General features: G+C 43.3%; 1 protein-coding gene across 1 annotated transcript in view; it reads right to left on the bottom strand.

Moving 5' to 3' along the window:
- LOC128726550 (rap guanine nucleotide exchange factor 4) overlaps window positions 1-27,587 on the bottom strand; it is an 83,846-nt gene that overhangs the window by 22,409 nt on the left and 33,850 nt on the right. Inside the window, exons 4-7 of the mRNA XM_053820365.1 lie at window positions 11,147-11,293; window positions 6,502-6,553; window positions 5,539-5,657; window positions 5-91 (exon numbers count right to left, since the gene is read on the bottom strand). Of these exons, the coding sequence (XP_053676340.1) occupies window positions 5-91; window positions 5,539-5,657; window positions 6,502-6,553; window positions 11,147-11,293 (405 nt within the window). The remainder of the gene's footprint in view (window positions 1-4; window positions 92-5,538; window positions 5,658-6,501; window positions 6,554-11,146; window positions 11,294-27,587) is intronic.

Raw genomic sequence — 27,587 nt, 5'->3', positions numbered from 1 at the left:
TTACCTTTCGGTCCTTTAAACAGCTTGTATTGTCTGAAACGAGGAGAGTCCGGAGGGCCCAACCCATGCGGGACATTGCGGGGCTTGGTATCTGTAATAGAAAATGAAATGGAGACCGCATGAATAAATTGTTTGACTTTTTTATTTCTGGCGAATATAAAGCGTAGGTGTTGACGTTTGAGAATTGAATCAACTGCTCGAATTGAGTATAAGATATAGGTTGACTAAAATAATAAAACTGTGCAGTACATCGGATAACAAGTTTTTTCTTTTCATGTAGAAAAAGCTTTGTAATGTAAAGCTTTCATTGATAAGTTATAATTTTAACAACCACGTATACGAGTACCATATACTTCTATGAACAAAACAACTACGAATTACAAGCAAAATATAACAGTGGTAGGAAATGTAAAGACAAGCTTGGTTTATTTGCAATAATCCGCTAGAAGACGTACGACTAGTATAAAACTAATGTTCGAGTCTTGACATTCAAGGAGACGTTGTAAAGGCAAACAGACAATGAAAATGAGAGGATATCTCACCCACACAATTCGCTGTTGCAAAGATTGTGTAGTTGACAAAGTAACGCTCTTCTATCGATCACTGTTAAACAGTCTCTGTGGAACAATTTGCCATGAAGTTACCTCGGAGAACCAAGAAAGAAATATAGCAGCTACAGAGCCTTAAGTAACGTCATTTACATGTGCGTACTGTAGTCAGTATCATTTACCCTTGAGAACAATCTGACCGCTTCTTTTATCTAGCCATTCTCGGATGCAAGGGAAAACGAATTTGCATTTTAAAGGGTAACATACTAGGAGTTGTAAATGCATGCTTTTGTAGCACTCATATGGAACCCGGACAAGATGGGCAAGCAAGCAATCAAACCAAGAAATGAACTGATCCGAAGAAATCAGACTCATACGCACATCCGGAAAAAGAAGGAAGTCTCACGCTTTTCAAGGGCTCTCTGGAAGGGTTCGTATCGTCAACCCGCTCGCATGGACCATCAGTGGTCGTTTCGTATTTTACGAGGCGTACCATAAAAGGATCAAAATGAACGTTAATTGTGTTTAATGTGGTGTGCAAAAGTTTTACCACCAAGTTTTGTTTTATGGCACTCGGCGAATGAAATGGCGCAACGCCCACAGGGCTACGTGCGCGGTTTGCCACGTTTGGTATACGGGGGTCGAGTTTCGTGATGCTTCTCTATATTTTGCAACGAGATTTTGAATATGATTTGGACGGTTCAACTCGATCCGATCGGTGGTTGGGCTGCTGGCACTGATATGGCGGCAAAAAGGCCATGAATGAAATTTTTATTAAATTAACTCATGACTTCATTTTGAAATAAATGAAATTAACATAATCTTAAAATGACTAAAGCAATATGAAGAATTAACTTTTCGAGAAAAAAAATTGCCGAGTGATACAAATACATGATTATATGGTATTTCCTTAACACGAAGTGTAGACCTTCGATGTAAATTTGATTGACTGACAAAAATTAAGTCTCAAAATCCATTCAATTTATTCAATCGGAAAATCCTATTCTATCTGTTCATCGAAGCAAAGCCAGATCAAAATTAAATTATGATATCGCTAATGAGATGATATCGTCACGGATGGCGTTTAAAGCTGACGTGTCGGTTTTAAACTTTTGCCTTTCAGTGGCTCAAAGTTGCTCCTCCAGCAAAGGGCCAGCAAAGCGAGCGAAGAACAGCACTTCATGCTTGTCGGGCGGGAGGGAAAAGTTTGACTAGGACCGGCGGGCAACCGCTTTCCGGTCTCGAGTCAATGCCTTATCCTCACATGGGACGTGGTAGGCGTGCTGGCTAGATAAAGGGCGAAACTTTGCCTCGATAAGTTCGGGAAGAGCCGCTCATGAAGGGTTTTTCGTCAGCTAATAGTACGAATAGATCCGCACGTCCTTATTCATTCTCACCTTCACACACTCTTTCCCTTTAGCTAAGAAATTGCAGTAAGAAGTAAAGACATGAGTAAGTGAATTAGTATGCACACTCACACAATTGCACTTTACGAGAGAGAGGATGAGTGTAAGCGATCAGAGCGAATGGGAAGACGGTTACGGGAAGCTGATTAATTGAAATTTCAGCCACGCAGCATTTGCTTTGTGCGTCGTGAGCACGTTTTCCACGAGACGACACAGTATTTTATCAATTTCCGGTTCCTTTATGAAGCAAATATACGCGTTGGGTGTGAATTTTCCATGTGTGCCGCCTCACGGAGTGAGATCACGGAGGACAAACTTTTCGCCCACTTCGGACAAAATCAACTGCCCCTGGAGACCCATTCCGGGACGACAGGATTTGTCTAGCCGCACGAGTAGCTCTCGTCTTGCATTCGGTCGGGTTGGAACGCAAATCGGACCGATTAAATATTGATCGACAACCATTAGGGATCAGTTGGAAAAAGCATAGCAAACCGGAAGGCGTTTTCTTCCTCGGAACGGATTTGCATCGATTTGCAATGCTCGCCTCGCTGGAGATTTAAAAAGATCCCCACTGACCGCTTTCAATATCTAGTGCGATGTTAGCGACTAACGGAACCGCACGGATTGGATTAAAGTGATTGAGCGGAAAGCTTTCTTTTTTTTCCTTCGTCTTCTAGTTTCTCGGAGCTATCCTGTTGCATCCAAAAGCAACCGATTAGTCTCACTCCCTACGGGGTCGCTGCAATTGTTCCGTTCGATCGAAAATCTCCTACTGTGGTAGCTGTGGTCGACTAATTCTTACGAGTATGAGTCTCTTCAGGCGTTTGCTAGGGCACAACATGTCACCGCAAGAAATATGAACGTATAATCGAGCCACCACACAAGACTACCTACATCCCCATGATATTGCCATTGCTTCGTTCCTCTAACATGTCGATACAACTGTAAGAGACTACCCGGCACTGGACTAGGCGAGGGGTAAGAGGTTTTATCATTTTAATTGGTTTTCGATTGCACTCGATTGATAACCGCATTCAGCAGCAGAGTCAGAGCAGCAGAAGACCAAAGAAAGAACACCAGGCTGCATCGTTTATTTATGCCACACGATTCTTAGTACGTGTCTGGAGTAAAATGGCTTTGAAATATCGGCACTACATTTCTAGTGCACGCTCTAATTGGGTTTGGGTTTCGATCGAGCGATAACGCTGGATGCTAGGCGACTTAATCATTATACAATTATTGCACAGTTATTATTTAAAACTAATGACATATATGTCGGCACTCATATTTAATTTAATAAGAATCGCGCCAAATGAATAATCTGTGTAATTTGTAAAATATTGAGTCAAAAATAAACAACTTTTTTCATCATTTGCATCTATTACAGCTTTATCGTCCCGGTCATTATTTATCGGTTTAGATGAGGCCTTTTTGCGCAGTTTCTTAACACGAATTATATGCAAAAGGCACAGGATTACTTCCACATCGCTCGTCACACAAATCCTGCGCTTAAGCGAGGCGGTAAAAATAATTAAAGCTTTACAACGCCCGCCTAATGACAAAGTGATAATTACGTGACACATTTCGTTGACCTCAACGATCGAAACGTGACCCCAGGGATGGATGGGAGTTTTCCCTCGTTTGCATAAACGCCAACGACGCCAGGATCGAAAACGCCCACCCTCTGGGAGCTACAGCTTCATTGTTCCACCGTACGATTCCCGCGGCGATTTTATTCCACCGTAATATAGCGTCAAATTGCGAATTCAAGGAGGCGGCATGGCGCGTACGAAACACTAACCACAAACCGCGCGAGTTGGAGTGCTGATGATGGTTGCAAAATTGCACCGTGGCGTCCCCAACGGAGACCGAGCGGCGAATGGTCGCACGCCGGTTGGGGATTTTACCATCGTGGCCGAAACGACACGCCATACCGTCGGAACGCGGTCACCCGGCGAGGACGATGGTTCCCTCCGGCCAAGGAACCAATAAAACAATCCAACGATAACGGACGATGGAGCAATAATTAGCATTCGTATTATCCCCGCTCGGTTCCGGTTTTATTGGCGGTGAATGAGCGCTTCTGCAAGCCGATGAGGCCAGGGTTTTCGGATGTTGAGATTGCCCACAGCGTAAGCTCCTTCCGGATGAGAAATGGGAATGTAAAAATCGGTCCTTGCCTCGGTAAAAATCGGTCGGGAAAGGTGTTAGGACGAGCCGAGGACGAGCAAAGAACAATAAAAACGGCATTCGTCGAGAAGCAAATCCCACCGATCGACCGTTCGCTTGGTTTGCAGATTCCCATCTCGACACTGTCGGGAAAGCGCTATGCCACGGACCGGCGGGAATAATGAAGAATGGGCTCGTGCCTTGCGGTTCCGTTCCAGTTTGTTGGCAAATTCATGCTTTAATAGCTTCGATCGGTCCGTGGATAACAACTTGGGGTGGTCGATTTTCGTCCCGCAGCCGAGTGCTTTGCAGTTGACAATGATTGCGGCCCGTCAGGGCTTATCTGGAGCGAGGCGTTTGATGCGAGGGAGAGGTGCGAGTGATTTGATTTTCTCGAGTGGGAAAGAAGCGTCGTCTACAGCGTAGCTTCGCTTAAGGTCCACGGTACGTAGTGGCCAGCGTGTCGGACGTAATCCGTGTGTAACCAAAATTTATGATGGCAGTTATGGGCGGTAGCGCGGATAATGTTTCCGACGCCAAACGACAGGAACGCGATGGCTGAGCAGGTGCGATGATCACGACGCGACGGCTCGTGGTATTATGCCGCCGGGGCAATAATCGATAAAAATTCTACTATTGCTGTTTGCGAAGCAATAAGCGAAACAGTTCAGTTCGGGTGGTAAGCAGATGAACATTTAAAAGCTTACGAGTTTCATCATGGGGTTTACTTTGAATTGACTCCAAAAACCAATGTTGGAGAAAAAGTTTGATTAAGAAATCCGCAGCTGTTTCAGTTTACCGCATTTTTTAATATTCATAGATTCAGAGAATAAATATTGTTTAATTCTGCGTCGAGATTGCAAAAGGTCTTAGTACAGGGCCTAACATTTTAGGGCATCTATGATTATAATTTTTAAGCATAGATTGAAAATGAAAAACTCGCTCATTGCTTTCAACAAACGATTATGATATAATGCGTCTTTTTAAGGATGAATGCAAAATCCTTGTTTTAGTGCCTACCGACATGCCTGTTGACTAAAGAAGTAGACATCACACATTTCAAACTCATAGAACCTTTGTAACACATACATGGGTGACTGCGGCTAACGAACTGATAAGTGCCCCGAGCACGCGATTCGACACGTGATTTTACGTGCTCACTCCACCCATCCGCGTGCCATTAGTACCCATTACGGAAAGTGCACACCCGGTGCACACTTCCGAGTGCCTACGACTGAGAGGCTTTTTTCCGCCTCGCTCGCTGTTTGTTTATCCGATGCATTAGTTTGGTCGGTTTCCCGGCGCGCATCGGAAGAACCAAATCCCTCGTGCCGACCGGCCAACTGTTGCTCTGCCAACAGGACCGCCTTTGATAGGCTAGTATACACACGTGCGGACGCATATGGCTGGCTTACCTCCGTAATTGGAGCGGCAGGGTTGGGATGATCCGGACTGAGCTGCTTTTTCGTTGGTGACGGTTGCTGCTGCACGTTCGTCTGAACCGTGCTGGTCGTCTGCATGCTCTGACCAAATCCTGTTTGCGGAAGAGAAACAAGCAGAATGGCACCAGGATTAATAAGTAGGTAAACTCCACATACCCACTTTAGCTGTACTAGTATTCTAGAAGGAACGGTTGTTTAAAATATTGATGCCAAATTCAAATAAACTATTAAATATTCCTATTTTGTAATACTAACTCAATCAATATGAATAAGTTATCTTTGCATAACTTTTGCATTAAATACCATAATTAAGCACAATCATCAGACTGCATTTAATCTACTTGTCAGCTGTCACATGAAGACGATAAACTGCGTTGCATCAATCATTCGAGGCTCGTTAATCCTGACGAGTAATCAAAATTTGCTCTATATCCTTCAACATGAGCACGTTCGAAATCGTTAGGGAAATGAGTTTTCTTTCAACCTCAAATAAGGTTCAAACATTAATGCAGAAACGTCAAACACAACAATATTAGCGGTTTCCGGTAGCGAGATTGTGCCCCGAATATGTTGATAGATGCGGCCGTCTAACAGAAACTACCGAAAATGGCGATCGATCGAACTTTCATTAGCGTGCGGAAATGCATACGCGTTTGGCAAATCGAGCGTGTTCAATTGCGTTCGTGTTTGACGACTGGGGAAATTGCATTAGGCCGCTTCTACAACTGAGTGCACTGATGAGCTGTGAGAGACCGGATAACAGATGTTTATTTTTCATCAATGTCAATCACGTTTGTCATTTTTGGCGAAATAAATTAACATTGCACATCCATCCGCGATACAACTAAATATATTTCGAAACATACGCTGTTAGCAATTCCTCTGCATTGAGCATCTAACATATTTTACCAGTCATTTCAGTTTTCAATTACTTACCATTTTTTAGCCTACAGTTTGTGATTATGTCGTTCATTAATTCTTTATTTTTCTGCAACGATAGAAAATAAAAACAGATGATTCAATTTTTGCAGCTGCGAAACACTTTCCAAAATGGAAAAATGCATGAATTAGTGCAATGCAAACTCACATTGCATTCATTTTTCAATTAATTGATTAAAATTTCAACTCGGAATAATTTTGCGAACTTTTATTTTATACCATACCTCTTCATATTTCTGAGTGCACACATATCGTGTAGCTACGATACTGTCAATACATTCATTTAAACTCTCTTATTTTTCCCATCACCCACTGTCGCACCAATGAGCTGGTAAATTGATAAGCATCGAAAAAATCAACATCAATTCTGCAACCTACCAACCATCTGATCGAGAATCGGGAAAACGAAAAGTCAGGGCATCCTACCTCTCCTCTGGTGGCCTGAAATAGCTTTCCCATCGCATGGGTGCGCAAATTCCCTGCTCAATGCCAATGAGCTGCAATGTCGCATAATTCAATCACGTTCTGATCCAATTGAGATACACTCGCTCCCCGACCATCGAGTTCGGATTGATTGGAGGGAATTGTGAAAAATTGAAAGCAAGCTCCGCATGTCAACCATTCCAACAGCCATTTCCATGTCAAATAGTTTCCGTTTTCTGTCCCCTGAGAAGGGAAAAGGGAGCACTTGTATAAGGATAGGTAATGGATCGATTGCAGAACCAACAGAAAATCTTGAGCGGTATGGCTCGTGTAAACAAATGCCGGGCATGAAAGACATCCAATTGGCAAACGATAAGTTGTTTCGGCACAGCCGGAAGGAAATGGAGAGTGCGGATGATGCAATTGCACCGTATGAGTAAACCCACCCTGAACAGCTCATAAATCTCTCCGATAATACGATCAACAAATGCTGGGTTGAGCCGGAGGAAAGGTCATACTGATGCAAAGATGCACCACGAAAGAAAAAGGAAGACCAATGTGCTTCATCATGCAGCGACAAAGCTTAGCACGAGAAATAGTGGAGTACTAAAGGAGGCTAGCAAAGCATTGTACATGGTCTTGAATAAATCAGTAAAAGTGCCATTCTATCCAGCATTTCTAAGTGCATCAAGACATTCGTTAAAAATAGAACTCTTAACGCGCAAAAACTTGAAAGACATCAAAACACCAGAAACATCCTTGTATGCCAAAACAACGAGTGGAAAAAAGGTTTGTTCAATCTTCTGTTTGAACCAGCTCTTCTTATCAACCACGTGACGGAAGGAAATTTATCTTCGTGTAAAATAAAAGAATATCTTTTATATAATATATTCAGTAAGCCACATACATTTTGTAAAACAGCTCACACTTGTCATGAAAAATGAGGTAAAAATTGTGATTAGTTAGTTTTGGTTCAGGGATTACAACTGATGCAACGCCATCTTCCCTTCAGCTACAGTAAGATACAATCAAACAATAAACTGTTTAGATGCATTTCCGCCTCGTTTCTAATCTGGCTTCATCAACCAAACAAAGCATTCAAATAGGCATACGTAAACGCAATGAAAGGATAATATCGGAGCTCCGACGGATGAGAATTGAAACGCTTTGAGCGAGGTCCTATTGGTTTCTATTTACTGTGTATCATATTTCCACTAGCTGGAGCCATTCAACTATCCAATGGATCCAGTAAACGAGAAGAGATGTACCGTGCTGTTTTTAGCAAGCAAGTACACACACTTGCACAAGCTAACCAGAGCACTCGCACGGTGATACCCGCTCTCGTCTAGCTGCATCTCGAGACACTGTTTGCCCGGCGTATTACTTCTACACATTCGACGAGAAGCGCAGGTTGTGAGTCTTTTCCGCCAAGCTGATTTAGCCCAACGAAATAAAAGGAGACGGGAGATAAGCCTCGAGAGCCAGGCAAAGCCAAAACCATGAGCATGCTCAAGCGCCCGCGGTAAGAATGATCCATCATCAGCTTCTGGGAGGTGGCGTAGAGTAGTTGCCAGCCCTGAAAGCTTTTCCTCGGGTAAAACAGAAGAATCACCATGGCGGACGAAGCGGTGTATTTGCGTCTGGCAAACATGAAATCAGGATTTATTTCGAATGCGAGATGAGTCGTATAGATGTTACTTTGAAAACAATTGACGGGAAGAGGCAATGATTTGAGTGCGAAGCGAGATGGAGAATGGGATTTTACATCTCGAAGCTGGAAAAATGAATGGCTGCTTCTTACGGAACAAAAGAAAGAGCGACTCTTGAGGGTATGTGAAAGATATAGTGCCGATTTAAGGAACACCGAGCTCTTTCGGTTTCCTTCATTTCGAATCTAGTTGAAGAACTGCTACTTAAAATCTGGATTGTATTCCCTCATGAGAGTATTTTCTGGAAAGTAATGTAGTTCAATTTAACAGGAAAATCTTTCTTAAGACCAACTTGCTTGAAATGTTTTGAATGAAAATGACTTGACGTTCTATTTTAGCATTTGGTTCCACTAACACATAAATAACGAATCCATGACGTGCGTGCAGCAAAACCACCCACGGTAAATCAGGTCCAAACCAATATATTTATTCGCTTACTTGCCCTCAGGGTGCGGCGTGCATTACCTATAAACAGGTCGTCGCTGTTGCCTTGCTATCATTAGTAGTTGTGGCTATAAATAGCCATTCCATTCCACCGTCCAGCTCCAATGTGATCTGAACCAAACAGCGCCCCGTATGGACTCGTTGCTCCAATATCACTGCAGGATGGTTGGTGTGCTTCCAAAAACCACGAAACCAGCTGATGACGGCCAACTGGTCAAGATTCGGGCCCACCGACCATTTTGTGGGTTCATTTGCCGGTGACGTCAATTTACGCCATATCAACCAAAAGGTCTCATCCGCAGACGAAACCACAAACAACGTGTCGTTCCTGTCATTGTTGCTCCATTCATGCTACCTCCAGAGCCGATGCAAAAAGAGAGAGTGGAGGGAGCAATTCAGGGAAGGAGATATGTAACAGTAATAATCTCACAATACGACCTTTATCTCGGTTCGTTGGAGTTCAAGTTGAAGCTTTTCTGCCGTTGATGGCTCAGTTTTGCTTGAACCACCAGGCGCCTCCATCGGGCGAAACTTTTGCCGTGAAGAAGGAAACCGGATATTATTGCAAGAAAAATGACAATATTATTTCATTAAAATAACATAACAAACAAAACAATAAGCTGACAGATCAGTATCAAAGCGAATTGAAGATGCGATGAGGCGAGGTAATTAATAAATCAAGACGAGTGTCTATCCGACATTTGGCGCACTGTATTGAACCACCCACAGACAGTTGTTCAAAGTTAATCATATTCTGAAATGTTTGTCTTGGTTTTTGCAGACATTTTGTAGGCAACACGATATTTTAAAGCGAAATTGAAAGCGAGTTGTTTTCGTGTTGTAATCCAAATTTCTTGAAGGTGGACTGTTGTTCTTGGAAATGCTACACTTGACCCGATATAAAAAAAATGCTCAACTACAGTGGGAGAGATAGCGTCTATCGGAATCGAGTCAAACAGTGGAGATTTTTGGCAAGATTGCACCTTGAACAATGATTTCGTTACTTCCATAGGATCTCATTTAACGATAATCAAACAAGCTTATTGGTAAATGATTTCAAACCAAAGCATATGTAAGAAGCGTAACCTAATAAACGTGTCTCAGAATAACTTTTGCTAAGACGGAAATAGACCACATCCTTCTGCAGAAGTCATAGTTTGCTTGTAATATGCTATGCTGAAGTAATAGTGGGCGTATGAAAGTACTACTAGGCATAAACTATGCTAAAGGTAGAAATAAATTAGCGTTTGTATGGTTTAAAGCTCATGGTAACGCTGATGTAGCTATTTATAACGAGCTGGTGATGAATCGTTCGTGAATCCTGCTAGTGGCAATGAATTGCTCTTGATTCTCAGAATGGTGATGGCAGTGTGGGAGGCTCGTAGAGTTGAATGAAACATCTCGTGGGCATTGATAACGATTGTGACAAAAGTAGCACTTGGGTAAGAGCTCGATTCCTGCCCTTTTTCACGAGATTAGAGATAGTTTTTGGCAACAGCCTACGAAAGACCGGATATTTTATTATTATGCCAAGGCAAGTGTCAATATTAGCTACCAGCATGATTCCAATAATAAGTACTGTTGGTAATGTTTACAGCTGGTACATTACTGTGAAGCTGAAATATTTTAAAAAATTACAGATATGTATTGCTGAAATTTAACATTAACCTAAAAAAAACACCTAATTATTGTAGCTAAGGAAAGTTTTCCTTCTGATGGCGAATTTCTATTTTTGTTTCACATAAAGCAAACCAATTTAAATACAATCCACGCAATGTGGCGCATTAATTGAATTGTAGCTTATGTTTGACATGAATTGATTACCAAACCAATGAAATCAGATACTCAAGATATTATGCTAATAGGCGAACAACAGTAAGAGAAAACAAACCACTCAAACGCGGTACTTCTTGTTAGTATGGTTGTTCGCAAGATTTGTTTTTCTCTCATTTCTTACCACTGTAAAAACGGCAAATCGCGAGCTTGGCAACAATATACACTAAAAGAAGGCTGTAGAAATTGTGTTAGAACTTCTACTCACAAATCCCTTACCACATGCCACTTACCTCAAAAATCAGTCTGAAATCTTGCTGCTCGACTCGTAGCAGTTCGCAGGTTGTTTTTGTGACGACCGTACTGTCCCGGGGCAGATCGTGCAGGATCGACTCACCGAAGGTAGCCCCAACGCCTAAGTTACATAGCGTCACTGACAACTGAAAATGGCGAGAGATAAAGAATGGAACGAAAACAAATTAAGTATCGATGTCTACAAACGAAAAGCAGGACTTACAAAGCATTGCAATTGGAAAAGTGATGATTGAGTTTTCTTTCGAGGCCAGCACAAAACAGAATACAAAGCTATTATTTTAAGAATTATCTTTTGCTTTTACTAAGCGGTTGAATTCAATGTTGGCCTTTCCAACCCCTATCGCGATCATTTAAGATGGAAGAAAATTTAGTGGTATTCTGTTTTTATTCGTGCTTTTACTCCGTAATGAACGTCCACCATGCAGTTGCATCACATCACGGAAGAGATTAGGAACGTGGGTCCATTCGACATGTTCTCATGACGAACGGAGCTCATTCTTTTACTACTTTGCATGTTACTTTTCAAGTGTACCGTTCGCGCTGGTAATAATGACGAAGGATGCATTTCCGGCTTTGTTCATAAAAAATGGCCCAGTTTCGTTAGTGCAACTGGAGAAAACTCCATGGAGTGCTGGAAGTTGCAGCACTTCCTGTCGGTTTGGTATGTCAGGAAAATTTGCGAAGCACTTAATCAACCTCATTATTTTTCACCGTACGAAACTTCCAAACTGTATGAATGCTTTGAAATTAAGCACAAAATGAAAGGCATAATTTTACGCAACGTTAATAGTTTAACGATTTGTTGAAATTTTTGGATAATTTTAGAGAAAAATATTATTTGCTCTATTTCTTTCTCTCTATTTTTTGCTACGCGCTTGTATCCAACAATTTTTACCAACAAAATAAAACAGCAATACACGAAAAATTCGTAATGAGTACTCAATTGTCGATGGAAATTACATTTTGCATTAGCAGGAAGGGTGAACACTTTACGTTCGTCATAAAACTAATTCGTATCAAAATTAAAGCATCGTCAATCTTGTTACCTCAACATAGATAAAATCTACTCCACTATGTCTGTTGGTCCGAGATTCAAATTCCCTTGTCACGGTTTGCATTGGTGCGGGGAAATTCAATTTCCTCCCAGCCCGTAGCCCTAGAGCCTCGCCATGAAATTGACAAAGTAATTGTGCAACACTGCCAAATCGACCATCGTCAGTGAATTGATTTCGCTCCAGTTGCTGCCACAGTTGCACGGGCCGAAACCTCCAATGTAAACGTCTGTTCGTTTGATCCCGCGCGGAAACGATGAAGAAAATGCAAAAAAAACTTTCCCCTCCGGTGGGGGTGGCTTGTGGACGATAAAAAAAAGCAAAAAAACACCCTCTTCGCTCACAGCAGTACTCAGCATCCGGTAGAAGCCCGTTCCATGCCCGTTCGTTTGCTTTACACGGCATTGGTGATGGAATGGAACAATTCAAAAACGGAATGCACTTTTCATTTCCCCACCAAATTCTCCGGAAAAGCGTCAGTCGCGATCGGATTGAAACAACTGGGAGGAGAGAGTGTGGGAAACTTCGAAAAATCAATTCGACTGAAGTTGAACAAATCTGCCTCGACACTGCTTGTGGATTTCGGATGGTCCCTGTTCGCTCCGGTTCGACGATCGGAGGCGAAATCCCCAGGATAAAATTGAACCATCGTCGTCGTCACCGTTGCGCCTCCTACTCGCCTGTCACTTGTGGTCGTACCCGGATTGTCCTCTGTGCTCTTCTTCCCGGCTCCCTTCACCCACAGAGATCCTTTAGTGCGGTTTTCCGGCACAATTTGTTTCACTCATCTGTAAAACAATTTCCATTTTCCCCGTGCCAAGCGAGCTGAAGCCACCCCGGCAGCACTCCACCCCCATCGTCGACAGATCGGCGAAAGAAAATCAATCACATTTTGCCCTTGAAGTGTAACGTTGAAATTTGGGAAAACCATTCGGTGAGAGGAGAAGTTCGCAGACTCGGGATCTGTTTTTCGCACACGCTCTCGCACTGGCGAGATTCTTGCTAGTGAAGTGGAATTTACCTTATTACGGCGACGCCGGTTCGATGTGACGTTGTACCGTCTGTGGCGCCTTGGCCACATTTTTGCCCCAGGTGAGGAACTGTTCCGGCGCAGGTACAGGGAAGCGTTGTGTTTTGGGATATTTTTTTGTCTTTTATCCTTTGCTTTTTTCAAGGCTGCAGCAAGCGAGCCACCTTACGGTGGTTTGGATTCCCGTTTTCGGTGTGCTATTATTTCAAGTCGGGGTTTTCTTCCAGATGGTATCTGGTTGGGCGCGCGATTACGATTTCGATTCCGGTCTTCGCGCACTTGAAGAATTCGACAATTTTTCACTGGGAAACTAGGTTCAGAAAACGCGAACATAAACGATACCAAAGCCTGCAGCTAGGGTATGTCATTGTTTTTTTATCATTTGCGACATTTTTCCCGCAACTAACCTGGAACTTATCGCATAAATGGTAGAAAAATCCACTATACATTCATGCTGCAGACGACAGATAATGTTCGTCAAACTAAACTATAAATCAGTCAGCAGACTCATTCTTTAATAAACCATACATGTGTTACAGTAAGCAAATATATTTTTAGAGAGATGCTACGATTAGCTAAAATTCACACATATCCACACAGCTTCTTAAAATAATAAATTTTTAAACATCCTTCAGCATCTTAGGTCTATGAAATACCCAGCAACTCGAAAAACTATTCAATATTCATCCCATTTTCCATTACACGGGTGACAAAAATCCATCCTCCAGGCTTTCGTAGGTTACGACCTGACATGCCACCCATCATATCGCGCCGGTAAAAGAGCCAATAACTCTCACCCCAAAATTGTGTCAACTTTAGCCACGACAAACTACAGCAACGGCCCTTTTCGTCAAGCTCCATGTCACCTGCCACAGTGCAGCGATTCTTAAGCAATTTTTCTGCTCCTTCCAAAGGGCTTCTTTTTCTTTCACACCTCCTTTACAGCATCCTCCTGGATAAACTTCCCACGTACGAGATACCAGCTGGGGACCGTTCCAGCTGTGGGACAGAAAATCGATGGAATGAGACTTCATCTTAACCGCGGCCAGATGGAATGAAAGCCATTCAGTGCAACACATGCGAGCCACCGGTAAAAATATCGCACCATTGTCACGTACTCTAGCGCGGTGTCCTTATCCTGTTCTTCTTTCCACGAAATAACCCGGTTCCCCGAGTACTTCGCGCGTAAAAATGACGTCGTCCAAAAGGAAGGAAACGATATGTTGGAAACGATCATCGCTGCGAAAGAACGACAACAAAAAAATACCACCCCATCTTTTGGAGTGTCGCGTATACACGTCGTGCGCACCAGGCATCGTGCCGGTATGCTTACAATAAGGACATTCCTACCACATGCTGTCGGCATTGTGATCCGATCTAGCTTTGTGGTTATTGTCGCACATATCCTTGCCCACAAGAACGTTCCCCAAAGCCAGGGAAAAGCCATTGCACGACTATACTTACGAAAGTACTGATATAGGTACGAAAGTACTCATATTTGTATACGCCCTGGAAGAGTTTTTGTCTCCCGCATACCATCAGCGTAGTAAACGCATTTGCTAGGACTTCATTTTCTGTGTCAAATTTTACAGTCTGAAAAAAAAATTATAAAAAACGACTTTCTACAGCTAATACCACTTGATAAAGGTCATAAAATGAACCGAACTACTTGGCCCAACAGCTCGGCGCAGGCTCAACAAGTGCTGCCCTTGTACGTGGGGGCGCGCTTTGAAAAAGTTTTCCCGGACTTTCACCGGTGTGCCCATTATTCATCAACCGAACCGTCAGCCAGCCCGTCATCATCGATCCTGACAATTTTAAGTACACCGAAGATGTTACATAGATGGTAGCGTTTTTTTTTTCATCCTCGTCTTAGAAAACACTGCCCTTAAGCGAAAAGCTACTCCGGGTAGGTTCGAACCTGTCCATCATCCTGATTCCTCACGGGCAGTTATCGTGAGAGGCGAAATTATCGTTAATGCGAAAGTTTGCGGGCGCAAAATAGATAAAAAAGAAGACTTAGACATATTTCCCGGACCACCCGCTGCCGATCAGTTAAAAAACTTTAGCTCCATCGGAGACGATGGTGTCCTCACCGTCGAGATCCTTTCTGATAGCGGTGGTTTCCGTGCGCTTTTCTCGCATAATGTCTCGCGGCGAATAGCAAAAAGCGGAAAAAAAGCGCTTTCGCGAGGTTTCGCTTCAAAGTGAGACAAAACAACTCACCTCCCTCTACGCCCATTGGGATAATTTTCTACTCCACCGTTTCCGGTGGCGGCTCGCTCGCGCGTTTTCCCACTAATGTACGCCAATAAATGTTTCGAAAAAAGGAAAAAAAATCGAGTTTTCCAGTTATAGCTTTTTCCATTGTTGGGCTTTTCCATTCTCGATGGCTCCTTATTGAGTTCTTTCTCCGTCTGTCTCATTACATCTCGTTCCATTCCGATCTGTTTTTCTGCTCTTATCTCACTATGTGTCTTTCTTATCGTGTTCTCCTTTTGCCTGTTCACCAGTCTCATTATTCCACACACCACGAGTCGGTCGTTAATCTTGCTGAAAGCCAACGAGTGGCAACATTTTGCAGCCTCCACCGCCAATGGCGAGGTAAAGTTGTCAAAAGTTTAAATATTTGTTCTGTGAAGGAGCATCGTCGTTTTTTTTATTTCTTCCGACACTCTTTAGGACTCTCTGGTTTCTTATTTTTTTTCCTCTGATTGTAAGAGATGCTTTTCGCAACCGATAAAACGAAATTTGGAAAACGGTCCGTCCGTCATGCACAACGACACGATCACGGTAGAAGCTTTTTGATGTTTTTGTTTGGCCTTTTTTTCGTGAAGAAACGTTGCCTTCAGGGACTTGACCCCAAGAGCTTCGAATTGAAAGGAAATGGATGTCCGGTAAGGAAAACGATGAAATCGTGCTGCAAAATTTTGGTCCAATACTTTTGCTATTCGCATACTTGTTGCTGGCATGCGGTATGGAAATGGCGTTGAAATGGATGCCGTCGCTTGGAGCGCAGCCATTAGGATTATTTCAAAGGATGAAATAGATTGTAATGCATCAGCATTACAATCGAATTCATGAAAAATGTTGTACCATGAAGTTTTCTGCTCTACGTTATAAGCCCTCTTCTGTATATTGAAACCAAGGTAAAATTTTTCCGCTAAAGCAGCTTAAGAAATGCAATGCACCGGCGAGTTTTTTTTGCATCCCTAAGCGTTTAATTGAAACGAACTTTACGCAAAATTTCATCGCTCCACTGAATTTTGGAAAGTTGAGCTGAGCCATACCCATCGCCGCTTAATTAGCCGGCATCCTACGCAAATTTTCCTACTCGAATGTCTTGCTTCAGAGTAGGCACTCGGCTGCCTCCTACCATCAACGGTCAAAACTGCACTGTCTATGACGGTTCCGTTTAACAAGATGAAAGATGAAGCAACCGTAATCATTGGAATCCTTAAGGAAAACAACTGCATCAAAAAGGCGGCCTAAATTACTTCTGTGTTCTATGCTCTGCTTTCTTTTAGGTGGAGAAAGCTTCAGTTTTTTACGTTCTAAGAAAGGTTAACCTACCAAAAATCGTAAACGGATCAACTTCATTTTAAACGATTTTTTAGTTACGCAGCAGAACGATTGGAATACTTCGTGAAAGAAGTTCATTACGGAAGAGAGCACTTTATTAGCTCTTGGGAAGAGTCTGTAGCATTTTCGTTTCCTTTTCGTGGGATATCCGTATCGATAAGGTTCATTCGAATGTAACGTTTAATACGCATAATAAAAAAATTTAATGCCAGTGAATGTTTTTATTTCAATGATGAATTTTCCTACTGTATTCAAAATTGAGATCCTCCAAACAAACTGAATAGCTCATCAAAGACATTGCTGACAAATGTAATGATAAGCTTCTTTTATCCGATGAATACCGGAATTGCACGTGCGACGTTGTATCTAACGAAACGTTCCTCTGCAGCCAATTTTATAAAACTGCATGATAAGATTTTCAGTTACGTCATGCTTGTCAGCTAGAAATAACTCGCGATCAGAACCAACCATTCCACGGAAGAAATTCCTGGTAATTTTATGTCACTTTAATCTCGTCCTTACTGGTTCGAGGGCATAACAGGGAACCTTGGAGCGTCTACGGAACGCCAGAAGATCAAACACCTACCGTGTGATGGTATTACCGCATTGCAAAACAAACCAAATGGATCGCCCGGGGACCGAGATCCACCGGTGGAGATGAAATGGATTAATGCTCGCCCACGAGACTCCCTGGTGGGATTTGGCCGGTGTGCTAAGGTAAGACAACCCACCAAAAGACAGAAATACACACACACCAGCATGGGCTGCCGCTGAAACTTCTGATTAATACGCGTCCGCTTCGCTACGTTATGGAACCTGGCGAGACGGTCGGCTTCAGACGAATGGGTTGCTGTGGGAAGAGCTCTGCAGAAACTCCCCAGGTCAGCCATGTCGGAGAGGGATCACTGGAACCCGGCAGCGCACCCTGACGCATCCACATCAAGATTTTATCATAAAATACGATCCATCCATCCGTCCCGGTCGGCGATGGTTTCTCCTACCAACAAAACGAGAGGTTCGGAGAACGCGAGGAGTTGATGTGACCCCGTCTGGCGAAAGCTTCTGTCATGGAAGGAAGTGAGAGTCACTTAGCGCCAAATGGAAACCATAAAACCTGGAGATCTACATAAAACGGCATTATGTCACCGGTGCCACGGGTCTGTAGCGCATCGCTAGGTGGCATTATATTGATAGGCGACTATTGGCTAGTCTCTGAGGAACGTTCTCTCGCGACAGTAACTACGGAATCTTCATGTGAGGGAAACTGAACGATGCTCGTTTCCAGCAGATTAATACACGTCCTTGAGGTTCCGAACAGAATCCATTACTTTCCGGAAACTTCTCAAGTATCAAGCGAATTATTCTTGATGGAACATTCTATACTCAAAAACGCGCTCTATATTTTACACTCGACAGTTGGATTACAACACTGGAATTTAGCTTACATTTAGCATCATCTGCTCTTGCAAACATTAAATTATCTTGTTTATACACGCAGTAGTCAAAGTACATGACTGTAGACGGCGCGTCTTAAGAACATGTCTCAAGAGATCCGGGTTGACAAATGGTTCTTATATCTAAATGCAGAATTTATCACAGGGTGCAATAAAAATGTTCAATAATCCGTTACAAACGAGAAAAAAATTTACATCCTTCTACACACTAAGTTCATCCATAGAAAATACATGATATAATTGGATATGTTCATGTGTGAGAATTTTTGACTGCAGTATATTATTATTTTACCATTTCTCAATCGATTGCGATGGGCAAAGGCCACAGGAGCCACATTTAATCGTCGATTATGGTGTACCCAAAGGAATATATCATGCGATCGGTCTACCGTTCTTTGCCCGTAAATAAGGTTTACGAATTCCCAGTTTTCCTGTTTGTCTTTGGAAAACTGATAGACAAAATTGATGGTGTCTTTAATGTTCACCCATCCATTTTCTTTATGTGACATGGAGTTTTTCCAAGCTACCTCGCAGCATTTCTTGATCATTTGTTGATCATCAGATTCTTTTTCCTGTTTTTTTGGAAACGGTAGGAAAACGGTACCTTCCAATTTTGAACGAAGCTCGTAAAAATGGAACTCCTCTGGGGAGCCTTACTGGAAGGAAAAAGTTTTCTCACCCGTTGAACCCGGAACGAGGTTCCCCTTTATGCAAGTTATCGCTACATTATTTCCTAGGTTTGCTAGGTTCGTCTCTACGCACAGGTGGAAAACCCACGCCATGCGTACCGATAAAACCCTCATGGGACTGGGCGCGCATGTGTGTGTGCTCGTTGTTCCAACGGGAATGATAATGAAAATTGTTCAACTCGTTCTCCCGCCTGGCAAAAAAGGGGTCAATCTGTCGTGTCGTGCCGCGGGTGGTAAGGGCATGCAAAAGGGACGGCTTAGAGTATGACAGTTTTACAGTATTCACCACAGCGGAAAAGCTGTTGCCTTGCGGTGCGATGAGAAAGTTTTCCGCCCCTTTCGCAGTATTTCGTGAGTTATTAGTGGCTTACAAACTTGTACCTACAAAAGAGAGCAAGCTATGAACAGAGAAGGAGAGAGAGATAGTGAACGAGATTTCAGCATTCACTATGGTATTCTAATGCTGGTTGTCAAGATGCACTACTGTGAACCGAAGTTTTTATGCCAGAATTATATTATGCGAAGATGTGCTAACGAATTGCGTTTGTATGCAGCATGTGTCAAACAGATGTTAAGAAGATTGTTTTTAAAATCCATACTTTATTGTATTGTTGCTCATTTCAATTAGTGACTTATTCTTATCAACATTCTACTATTCGATTCAAACACTTTTTATTGCTACTGCTTTATTTCTGAAGCACGCAGAAGGCAGAATATCACCCACGGCAGCGATAAGGTCTCTACTGCGGCCCAAATGGGAAGCAAACACTGTCACTCAGGTGGGTTACAATCGCTATCGGAAGCCTAGCGAAAAATTAGCACGTTTTGTTGTGTCCCACTCCACGTCCCACTCGCACACACTCGCGCGCGCACTTGATCGCGCGCATTCGTACGCGCACACGTGCGTCAAGATAAGGCACTTCGCTCTGCGTAAAGACGAAAAAAAAATCCAGCATCCAAACATCCCCTCCCTCCACTCCCTACTGCACCGTTCACTTTCACACCATACCGCCAGCACTGGAGAGTATTTTCGATACTTCTTGGTGGATGGCGGCGCGCGAATGTGAAAAATTGTGGCCTCCAGAACCGCGGACGCGGCCACCCGGGACCACTCGCTGTCAACCGATGTGACAGAGACGACGTTGCGACGCGCTAACACCGTGCCCGCCAGCAACCTGACAGGTACGATTGCAATAGGAACAGGTTGATGTGTTTGCTCTGTGCCGGACACAATTGGCCTTCACCTTCACCGACCACGGCACGGAGGGCAGAAAAAACAATCACAATCTAACGATTTTTTGCTCTATTCTCCTCCAGCAAACTGTTGACACCATAACGTTGCAACGCAGGTGACGAGGGCACTACGGGACGGCACTTTCATTTTTTCACTATGGCATTTTTGTGTTTGTTTGGTTCGCTGCACTATTATTGTACCGCCGTGGTGTGTTGGTTCCGTTGTGATGGCCTTATCTGTTCCGAATTTACGCTTTTCTTTTTCAATGAAAAACTATGACACGTCAGCTTACTTTGATTACTAAACGTGAGATTTTTTTCAGGGACATTTATCGCTACTGACCAATGCATCCCATGTTCGGTAGAATTCTACCCATTTAGATAAGCCAATTCGTCAACAATCTAGCGTTTTTATGCTCGTGCCAGCTAAAATTGTCATCTACCAACATGCGAACTTCGCTTCCCCGTTCACCGATACGATACCGCGTGAAAACACCTGACCAAACCCGGACCCCGCTCTCGAAGCAAAACGAGAGTTGATACCGAGCGGTTCGCGCGTTTGACACTGACTAATGGCGTGACGCGACGGCGTATTACGTTGTGTTATCATTTCCACCTCCTCCGCCTAAGCGCCGATGGCTCACACGTTCTCGTGGCGCCACTGGTTTTGGTTTCGCATCTCTCGAATTGTCGCAACTATACCACCACTAGCAACAACGCCATGCATCTTGTCCTCCTGCGTGTACATTCACCGAGGCCGGTGTGGCGCGTTATCGCATGGTCTTTTTTTCTACACTCTGGTTGCAGCAGCTTTTTGGTTCCGTTTCGCTGCAATCGACCAGCTTGGTCGTGAGCAGAAACTGTCATAACACCCGCATCTCTCGGATACACCACACAGTGCGTGTTATGCAAGGTTAGTTTGGAATGCATTAGCCATCATCGTAGAAACATGTCATAATTAAACAAGCCGCATCGGTCCAAAAAAATCGTTGCACAGGAAGGAGCTTTTTTGCAAATAAATTCCGTTGGTAAGATGATTAGATCAATAGAATCAGCTAGAAATAGAATACTGTACTACTGTATTTTAAATGATAAATATTTCGTAAATAATATAACTCACTCCTTTTTCAAATACTATCTCGAAAATATTGATTCAGTAAATCTTTGTTTATACTATTTGTTGCACCAAACGCCGAGACGATCGAATGCGCGCCATGTTATACAAATTTTCTTGTGATACAAAAACGCATCGTTTGCTTTACATTGACAAATTATAAATTCAAAAATGTTTCGTCCATTGAAAGGTATTTAATACAAGCGTGGTTATTTACATTGCTACGTTTTACATCGAACCTCTCAGAACCAGTTCATACACACGAATTATTAATTTGACAGTACGAAAGGGATTTTTAGTATTGATACTATCGTTGTTTTTCGTAGTTTCAGCATCGAAAATTCAAACTGGAATGCCACACATGTTCGAAATGCCCCACGATTCCGAGTCACATATGTGAGTGTCACACGTGTATGCGAAATCCCCCGATCGCACGCGGGCCACATTAAGCGGAAAATGCGACCGTTGGACCAGACTTGAACACGCTTGAACCACGGACATAATCGCGAACAAGCCGCGCTCGATTGTTATGCAAATATGCACTGCATAAGCCCGCGACCGTCACAAACGGCGCATTCGGCGCATCGGCACCAGGGGCTAAAGTAATTATAAATTATTCATTTGCATTCGCGAGCGGAAATGCCTGCACACCAAGGGCGGGAATAGTACTGTAAGATTTTCGTTTGGAATATTCCAAGGTGGGAATGACGGGCGAGTCTACGGCCTGTGTATGCAGAGTAGTACACTAATTTTCTTACATGTTGGGCGTAAGTATATACACCTCATCTCCACATCCATTTGTTACTGAAGCATTCGAGCAATAAATTTTGTAATTATCACAAAAAGTCGAGATCAAATCTTGCAATGATTCATCCGTACAACAAACGATTGAATAAGACAAACGATTGAGATACTCATCTCGAGGCTCGTTCCATAAAACATGATCAACGCGCGCCTAAAAATGACATCATTTGGCCGACCAAGCTTGAAGCTTGATTTTGTCATTTTATTATTGTCATTATGTTTTCAATACCATCCGCTAAAGCACTCACGACGGGTAAGTTTTTGTTAACATACACAAAACAAAAATAAACACAAACGACACGTCGAGATCCTATCAAAGCTATCGAGGCATCACTTCAGGCCATCATAATACCCGTATTATGATTCGAGGCGTAAACAATGAATGTTTGTGTTTTTCAATCGTGCGTTTTTTTCTCCCCTTCATTTGATCCCTTTCGCGTCGCGATGAGAAGAAAACTTTTGCGATGTGGTCTATCGACCCGACTAAAAAGGGAACACACGTACGAGAAGCCGCGCAATGACGCACACACCTTCGGTAGGGCAGGTGAGTCAGGAAGCTTGGTAGGTTGTCTGCGTAGCTCGGTGTATGTTAGCAGATTACGGAGGACTCGTGCCAGCGGAACAATTTGGGAGAAATAATCACAAAACCGCTCTCTCGATGTAATAATTTCTTCCCACAAGGAAAGGAATTATGGTAAAAATCAGGCTCACAAGCTTCTACTTTGTAAATCTCATCAATAGCTTGGTAATTGTTGAAACCGAATCAATAGACTTCGCATAAAAAGGATGAAATGCAAGTCACTGAATGTTTAGTAAGCAGGATGTAATTTTAGCAGCATATAATAGTTCGGCTAATATGTGGTTTTCATAGCGGAATGAATTGTCTCATAAATGTCACCTTTGAAAAGGCGTGGGACTGCCAATAATTTCACAGCAAAGTCCGAATTCTCACCACATTCAACATTCTAGCGGGTTCCTATTCCCCCCAAGGGCGTAATTCAAAATATGACTTTCAGCCAACATCGGGTAAATGCTCAAATACTCGTTTGCTGACCACTTTTGCACCGAAACGTGCACGGGAACCATTTCATTACGCAGGCGAGAACGGTATGTTGCATAGACCGAAAAAGCCCCAACTGCCCTGCAGCATCGGTGTATAACTCAAACCGGAGAATGATTTAGAGATCCTCGAAATATCATTACTGCACGTCCGAAGCGCATCTATTATGAGTTTGCGCTGCTCTCCACGAGCTAGACTACTGCTCAAATAGTGGCAGAGCTGCTCCGGTTTCGACGACATGAACGGCTGCCTGCCGGCAAATTACTACCAAACGGAAAGTCCTTTCTGATGTCGTTCTTTTTTGGTCTATCTCGTTGCTGAACGATGTTTGCTCGGAGCCATTCTCTGTGCAAACAGAAACGTCCCGACCAACACAAGAACGTCACCGCAACAGGTTTGGCGGAAAATGTCGGGAATCGTCCTGCTACGACCCCTACTCGGCCGACCGAGTTCCATTATCACTTATCCCGATGCAACGATTAGTTCCATTTGTCCAGACTGCGGGTCAAAATTTTGCGGTCAGGCAAGCGGGAGGAGGCCAACGGCGTAATGAGGTGTTGCCAATGTGCCTCTCTTTTTGTACTTGGTTGGCGTTCAAACGAAGCTTTCCTCAGCGGGACGTCGATTTGTTCTCGGTCAGGGATACAAATCGATCTCCGGATGAGGAACGTCATTGGAACCGACCTCGAGTTTATCCTATTCTAGTGCTTCGCCCATATGAGCTCCAGTTTCGCACTGCAGCTGCAAACAACGCCAGCAAAAAGGGCAACACCGGGTGCGCAAGGACGTACGTCGAATCAGTACAACATACACAGGCGCCCGTCGGGGATTTTTGTTATCGGCATAGTCTCTTACTGTGGCCCGCAGTAGTAAGATCCAGGCGCTTCCACCATTGGATTAAACGATGGATGCATTCGATTCGCCATTGGCTCGGTACTGCTGTAAAACGCACTTGGAGGCACCGTTTTGTTGGCTCGATAATGGGATAGACGAGCGAAGTAGCGTCAAAAACGGTGGGAAGCTATTGCAACTGCACTCATGCTCTTATCATCCATCCTGTTGATGGTTGCCTTGCATTTTGTGTGGCATATGAACAAGAAACACGTGCAGAATGGTGAGGCATACTGAACCGCCGCATGTCGGACGTGATTGTGGTGGATTGTGATCCGAATAGAATTCATAGAAATCGAACCCGATAGGGTGGCTTCACTAACAAACGACGTGGATGTGCAACCCATTGTTAACAATTCCGAGAAATAAATGGGTGCAGAGAGCCATTGCCATGCATATTTTGCTTACGAAACTGTACGCTAGCATAATGTTGAAATATTCAACGTACATTATAATATTCATACGACCGACGTTACAAAGCTTCGTAACAAATGCTATCCAACGCTGATATATGATTGCATGGAGATCATGGGGAGCAAATTGTAGCTTTGCAAAGGACTTGTTCAATTTCAGGACACGAAGCGATACGCCCGTAGCCCAGGCTCTCAGTATATCATGAATTTAGCGTTTAGCATTTAACACCGTCGTGGCATCGAAATGCCAGCTCGAGTGAGTGATGGTTTAGGATTGACAGACGTTTTCCAATGCTCGTGGAATGGTCGTGAATGACGCTTCAGGCAACCGTTTCCCACAATAATACACATGGCAATTTCCCCAAATTTTCGTAGGTTTAGAAAAGATGCAGTATTTGGTTTATGGCAGAGGAAATAAATATTTAATATGTTGTATCATACGAACGAATAGCATACAACCAACCATGGTGAACAACCATGGAGCAAAAACAAAATTTCTACACACAATCTGATCGGTAATCCCCTTTCTCTTATTTCACATGATTCTAATATTATGATAATTACAAAAATTAAATTAAATATACAATTTTCTAAGCTATCTAATAAAATTAAAATATTCCCAACTTGGTTCATTGGAAAGATATCGTATTTTTAATCACGTAAAAACACAAACGCATATAATGATGATGCTGCATTCAACCCCATCTACGTAAAGCAGCTTTCATTTCGGCATCACAAACCGTATCCACCTGGGCGGGTGTCTCGTTGTGTAACACATCACGTTCAGCTCACGCTGGGATAAAAATGAAAGCAATTCCCTTCAGGCACTATTTTGACTTCAAGCTGTAGCAGCATATGAGTTCCTCAAGCTGATCGGGCAGTCCCGTATGTGACCATCCCGACCAAAACGGAAGCCATAAATTATTAGTCGTGCAAAATCCACCGAACGGTGGTTCATCATTGCATATCCTCAGGCGCAGAAGAGCACACGCCCAGCACAGCAATCTCTGATGAGGGAAATTGTGATAATAATCATGATTCCGGTGCCGGGAGCAGAGTTAGTATTGGAAAAAAATACGTTGGAAATAAAAAAAACTCGCGATCAGCTACCCTGGTATCCAAGAGAAGCAGCAACGACTTTGAGCGAAATCAGCGAATCAAACGAGGTGGAGAAGACCTCCACCGTCGACTTATACCTTTCGATCGCACTTTTCGCATCCGGGCGCCAGAAATTGTTCTTCGCAACTCCAACAACGGCTGGGCAAGTATTTGCTCGTGTTTACCGTAATCGTAATTGCCCGCTGTCAACGGGACCGGCATGCCAATCAGGATCTAGTGGCCCTTCAAACTCGGCCTCCGTGGGTTTCGAAGGGTCTCTCGAGCCTCTCGAAAGACCCCCAAGAGCCCCACGCTGTGCTCGCGGCGAGATAAAGCTAATCTTTGGCCCACCTCAACCATCGACCTGGCTGCTTCTTTGCCGCCGGTGGCAACGGAAGCGGAAACGGTTGCGTTGGAAGAGAACGCAACGAACCGCAGCTCCTTTCTGACCTCGGGCATGTTGATAAATAATTAACGAAACGCACAGCCCGCAATCGAACGTCGGACGCCGGGCTTAGTCGTCCACGGGGTAAGGTTTTAGGCACTCTGAAGGGGCTTTTTTCCCTTCCTGCGGTTGAGCGTGAACGCGGAGCCAAATGGCAAAGCACCAACAAGCTAATGCTGACCGGTGGATTATCTGCGGACAACCGAAAATCGCGTTTGCGTTCACTAATTAGCAGATGGTGGAGTAGACGGAATTCGAAAAACGGGAAAGTGAAGACCCACCCGAACGAATTTCATTTGGATGCAACGAAAGTTCCACTCGAACCGGGACCGAACACTCGATCTGGAGTGTTTTGGCTGGATTGGCGAACTCGTCGATGATAGTCTGCAGTGAAAGGGCTAACAGACAGAGGGAGCGAGAAAATCTGATAAAAAAACCCCAGCAGCACCAGAGCTAATCAAGATCGTCACAACGATGATCTTGTCGGGCGATGATCAATCCCCTTAGTTTGGACGCGGAATGATTACGATGCTTTTTTATGTTTCAGCACGAGATTTGATGAGTGATTAGACATGAAATTGCATTAAATTTAGTATTGGCCTGTGGATCGGGTGACATTTGATAACATCTGTGCCCCGAAAAGCAATAAAAATGGCAAACTATTTTACGTTATGATGTCAGCTTGGCTTTCTATAGATTCTTCTATGCAACAAAGTTTATTTGTATTTGGAAGTATTCGTTTTAGTCTATTGGAATTGTGATTTAAAATACTTACTGCTATAGGAATATTGAATCAAATGTTTACCTGTAAAGATAAAGAAAAGAAATATTTATTTTTGTTAAAATAAAGGTTTTCAAATCAAAAGTACATAAAACTATATTGCTGAACTTAATGAAACTAGTTAGACAATCGTAACATTTTGAACTTTAGTAACCAATATATAACTGTGTGTTGTGTTTAGCAACTCATTCAACAACACTTCCTTTGCTGTAACAAACAATATTCCTCAAAAATGCATCATCATTAAAATGGTTTGCGTTGATTGTCTGCGATTTGGCCGAAAAACCCGCTCAAATTCAAAGAGATATTTGCTCGAATAACCACCCCACAATTGCTCATCGCGCAACTTTGAAACCGTAATCATTGAATAATCGGTCCATTATCGAGATGCATAACACAATTAACGAAAAGAAAAAAAAACAAACTCTGAATGCATTTTACACAACAGACATGGAGGTGGGTCTGGTACTAGGTTATTAAACTCGTGAGATCATCATCACACCGTATCAGCGTTATCTCTTACGCAAGTGCCAAGCGACGACCGAAGATCTCCGGAATCACTTTCATGCGCCTCTGTCTGTAACCTACGCGGTTGGTTCGAGCGAATGGCAAACAATAATAACTGAACAAATTTTTCCACCGGAAAGCATCAAACAAATTCGCGTGAAGGTGGAGCCGCGATCATTTTCCGTTTCATTGCAGTTTGCGCGGGTTTCATTTTTGCTTTCCCTTGTCCGTGAACTCGCAGCATAGACACCCGTCCCGGGCGCAGA

This window comes from Anopheles nili, chromosome 3, assembly GCF_943737925.1.
Source record: "Anopheles nili chromosome 3, idAnoNiliSN_F5_01, whole genome shotgun sequence".
In the NCBI taxonomy this organism is placed as follows: Eukaryota; Metazoa; Arthropoda; class Insecta; order Diptera; family Culicidae; genus Anopheles; species Anopheles nili.
The sequence above is the reverse complement of the archived record's forward strand: the minus strand, read 5'-3'. Positions and strand labels throughout refer to the sequence as shown.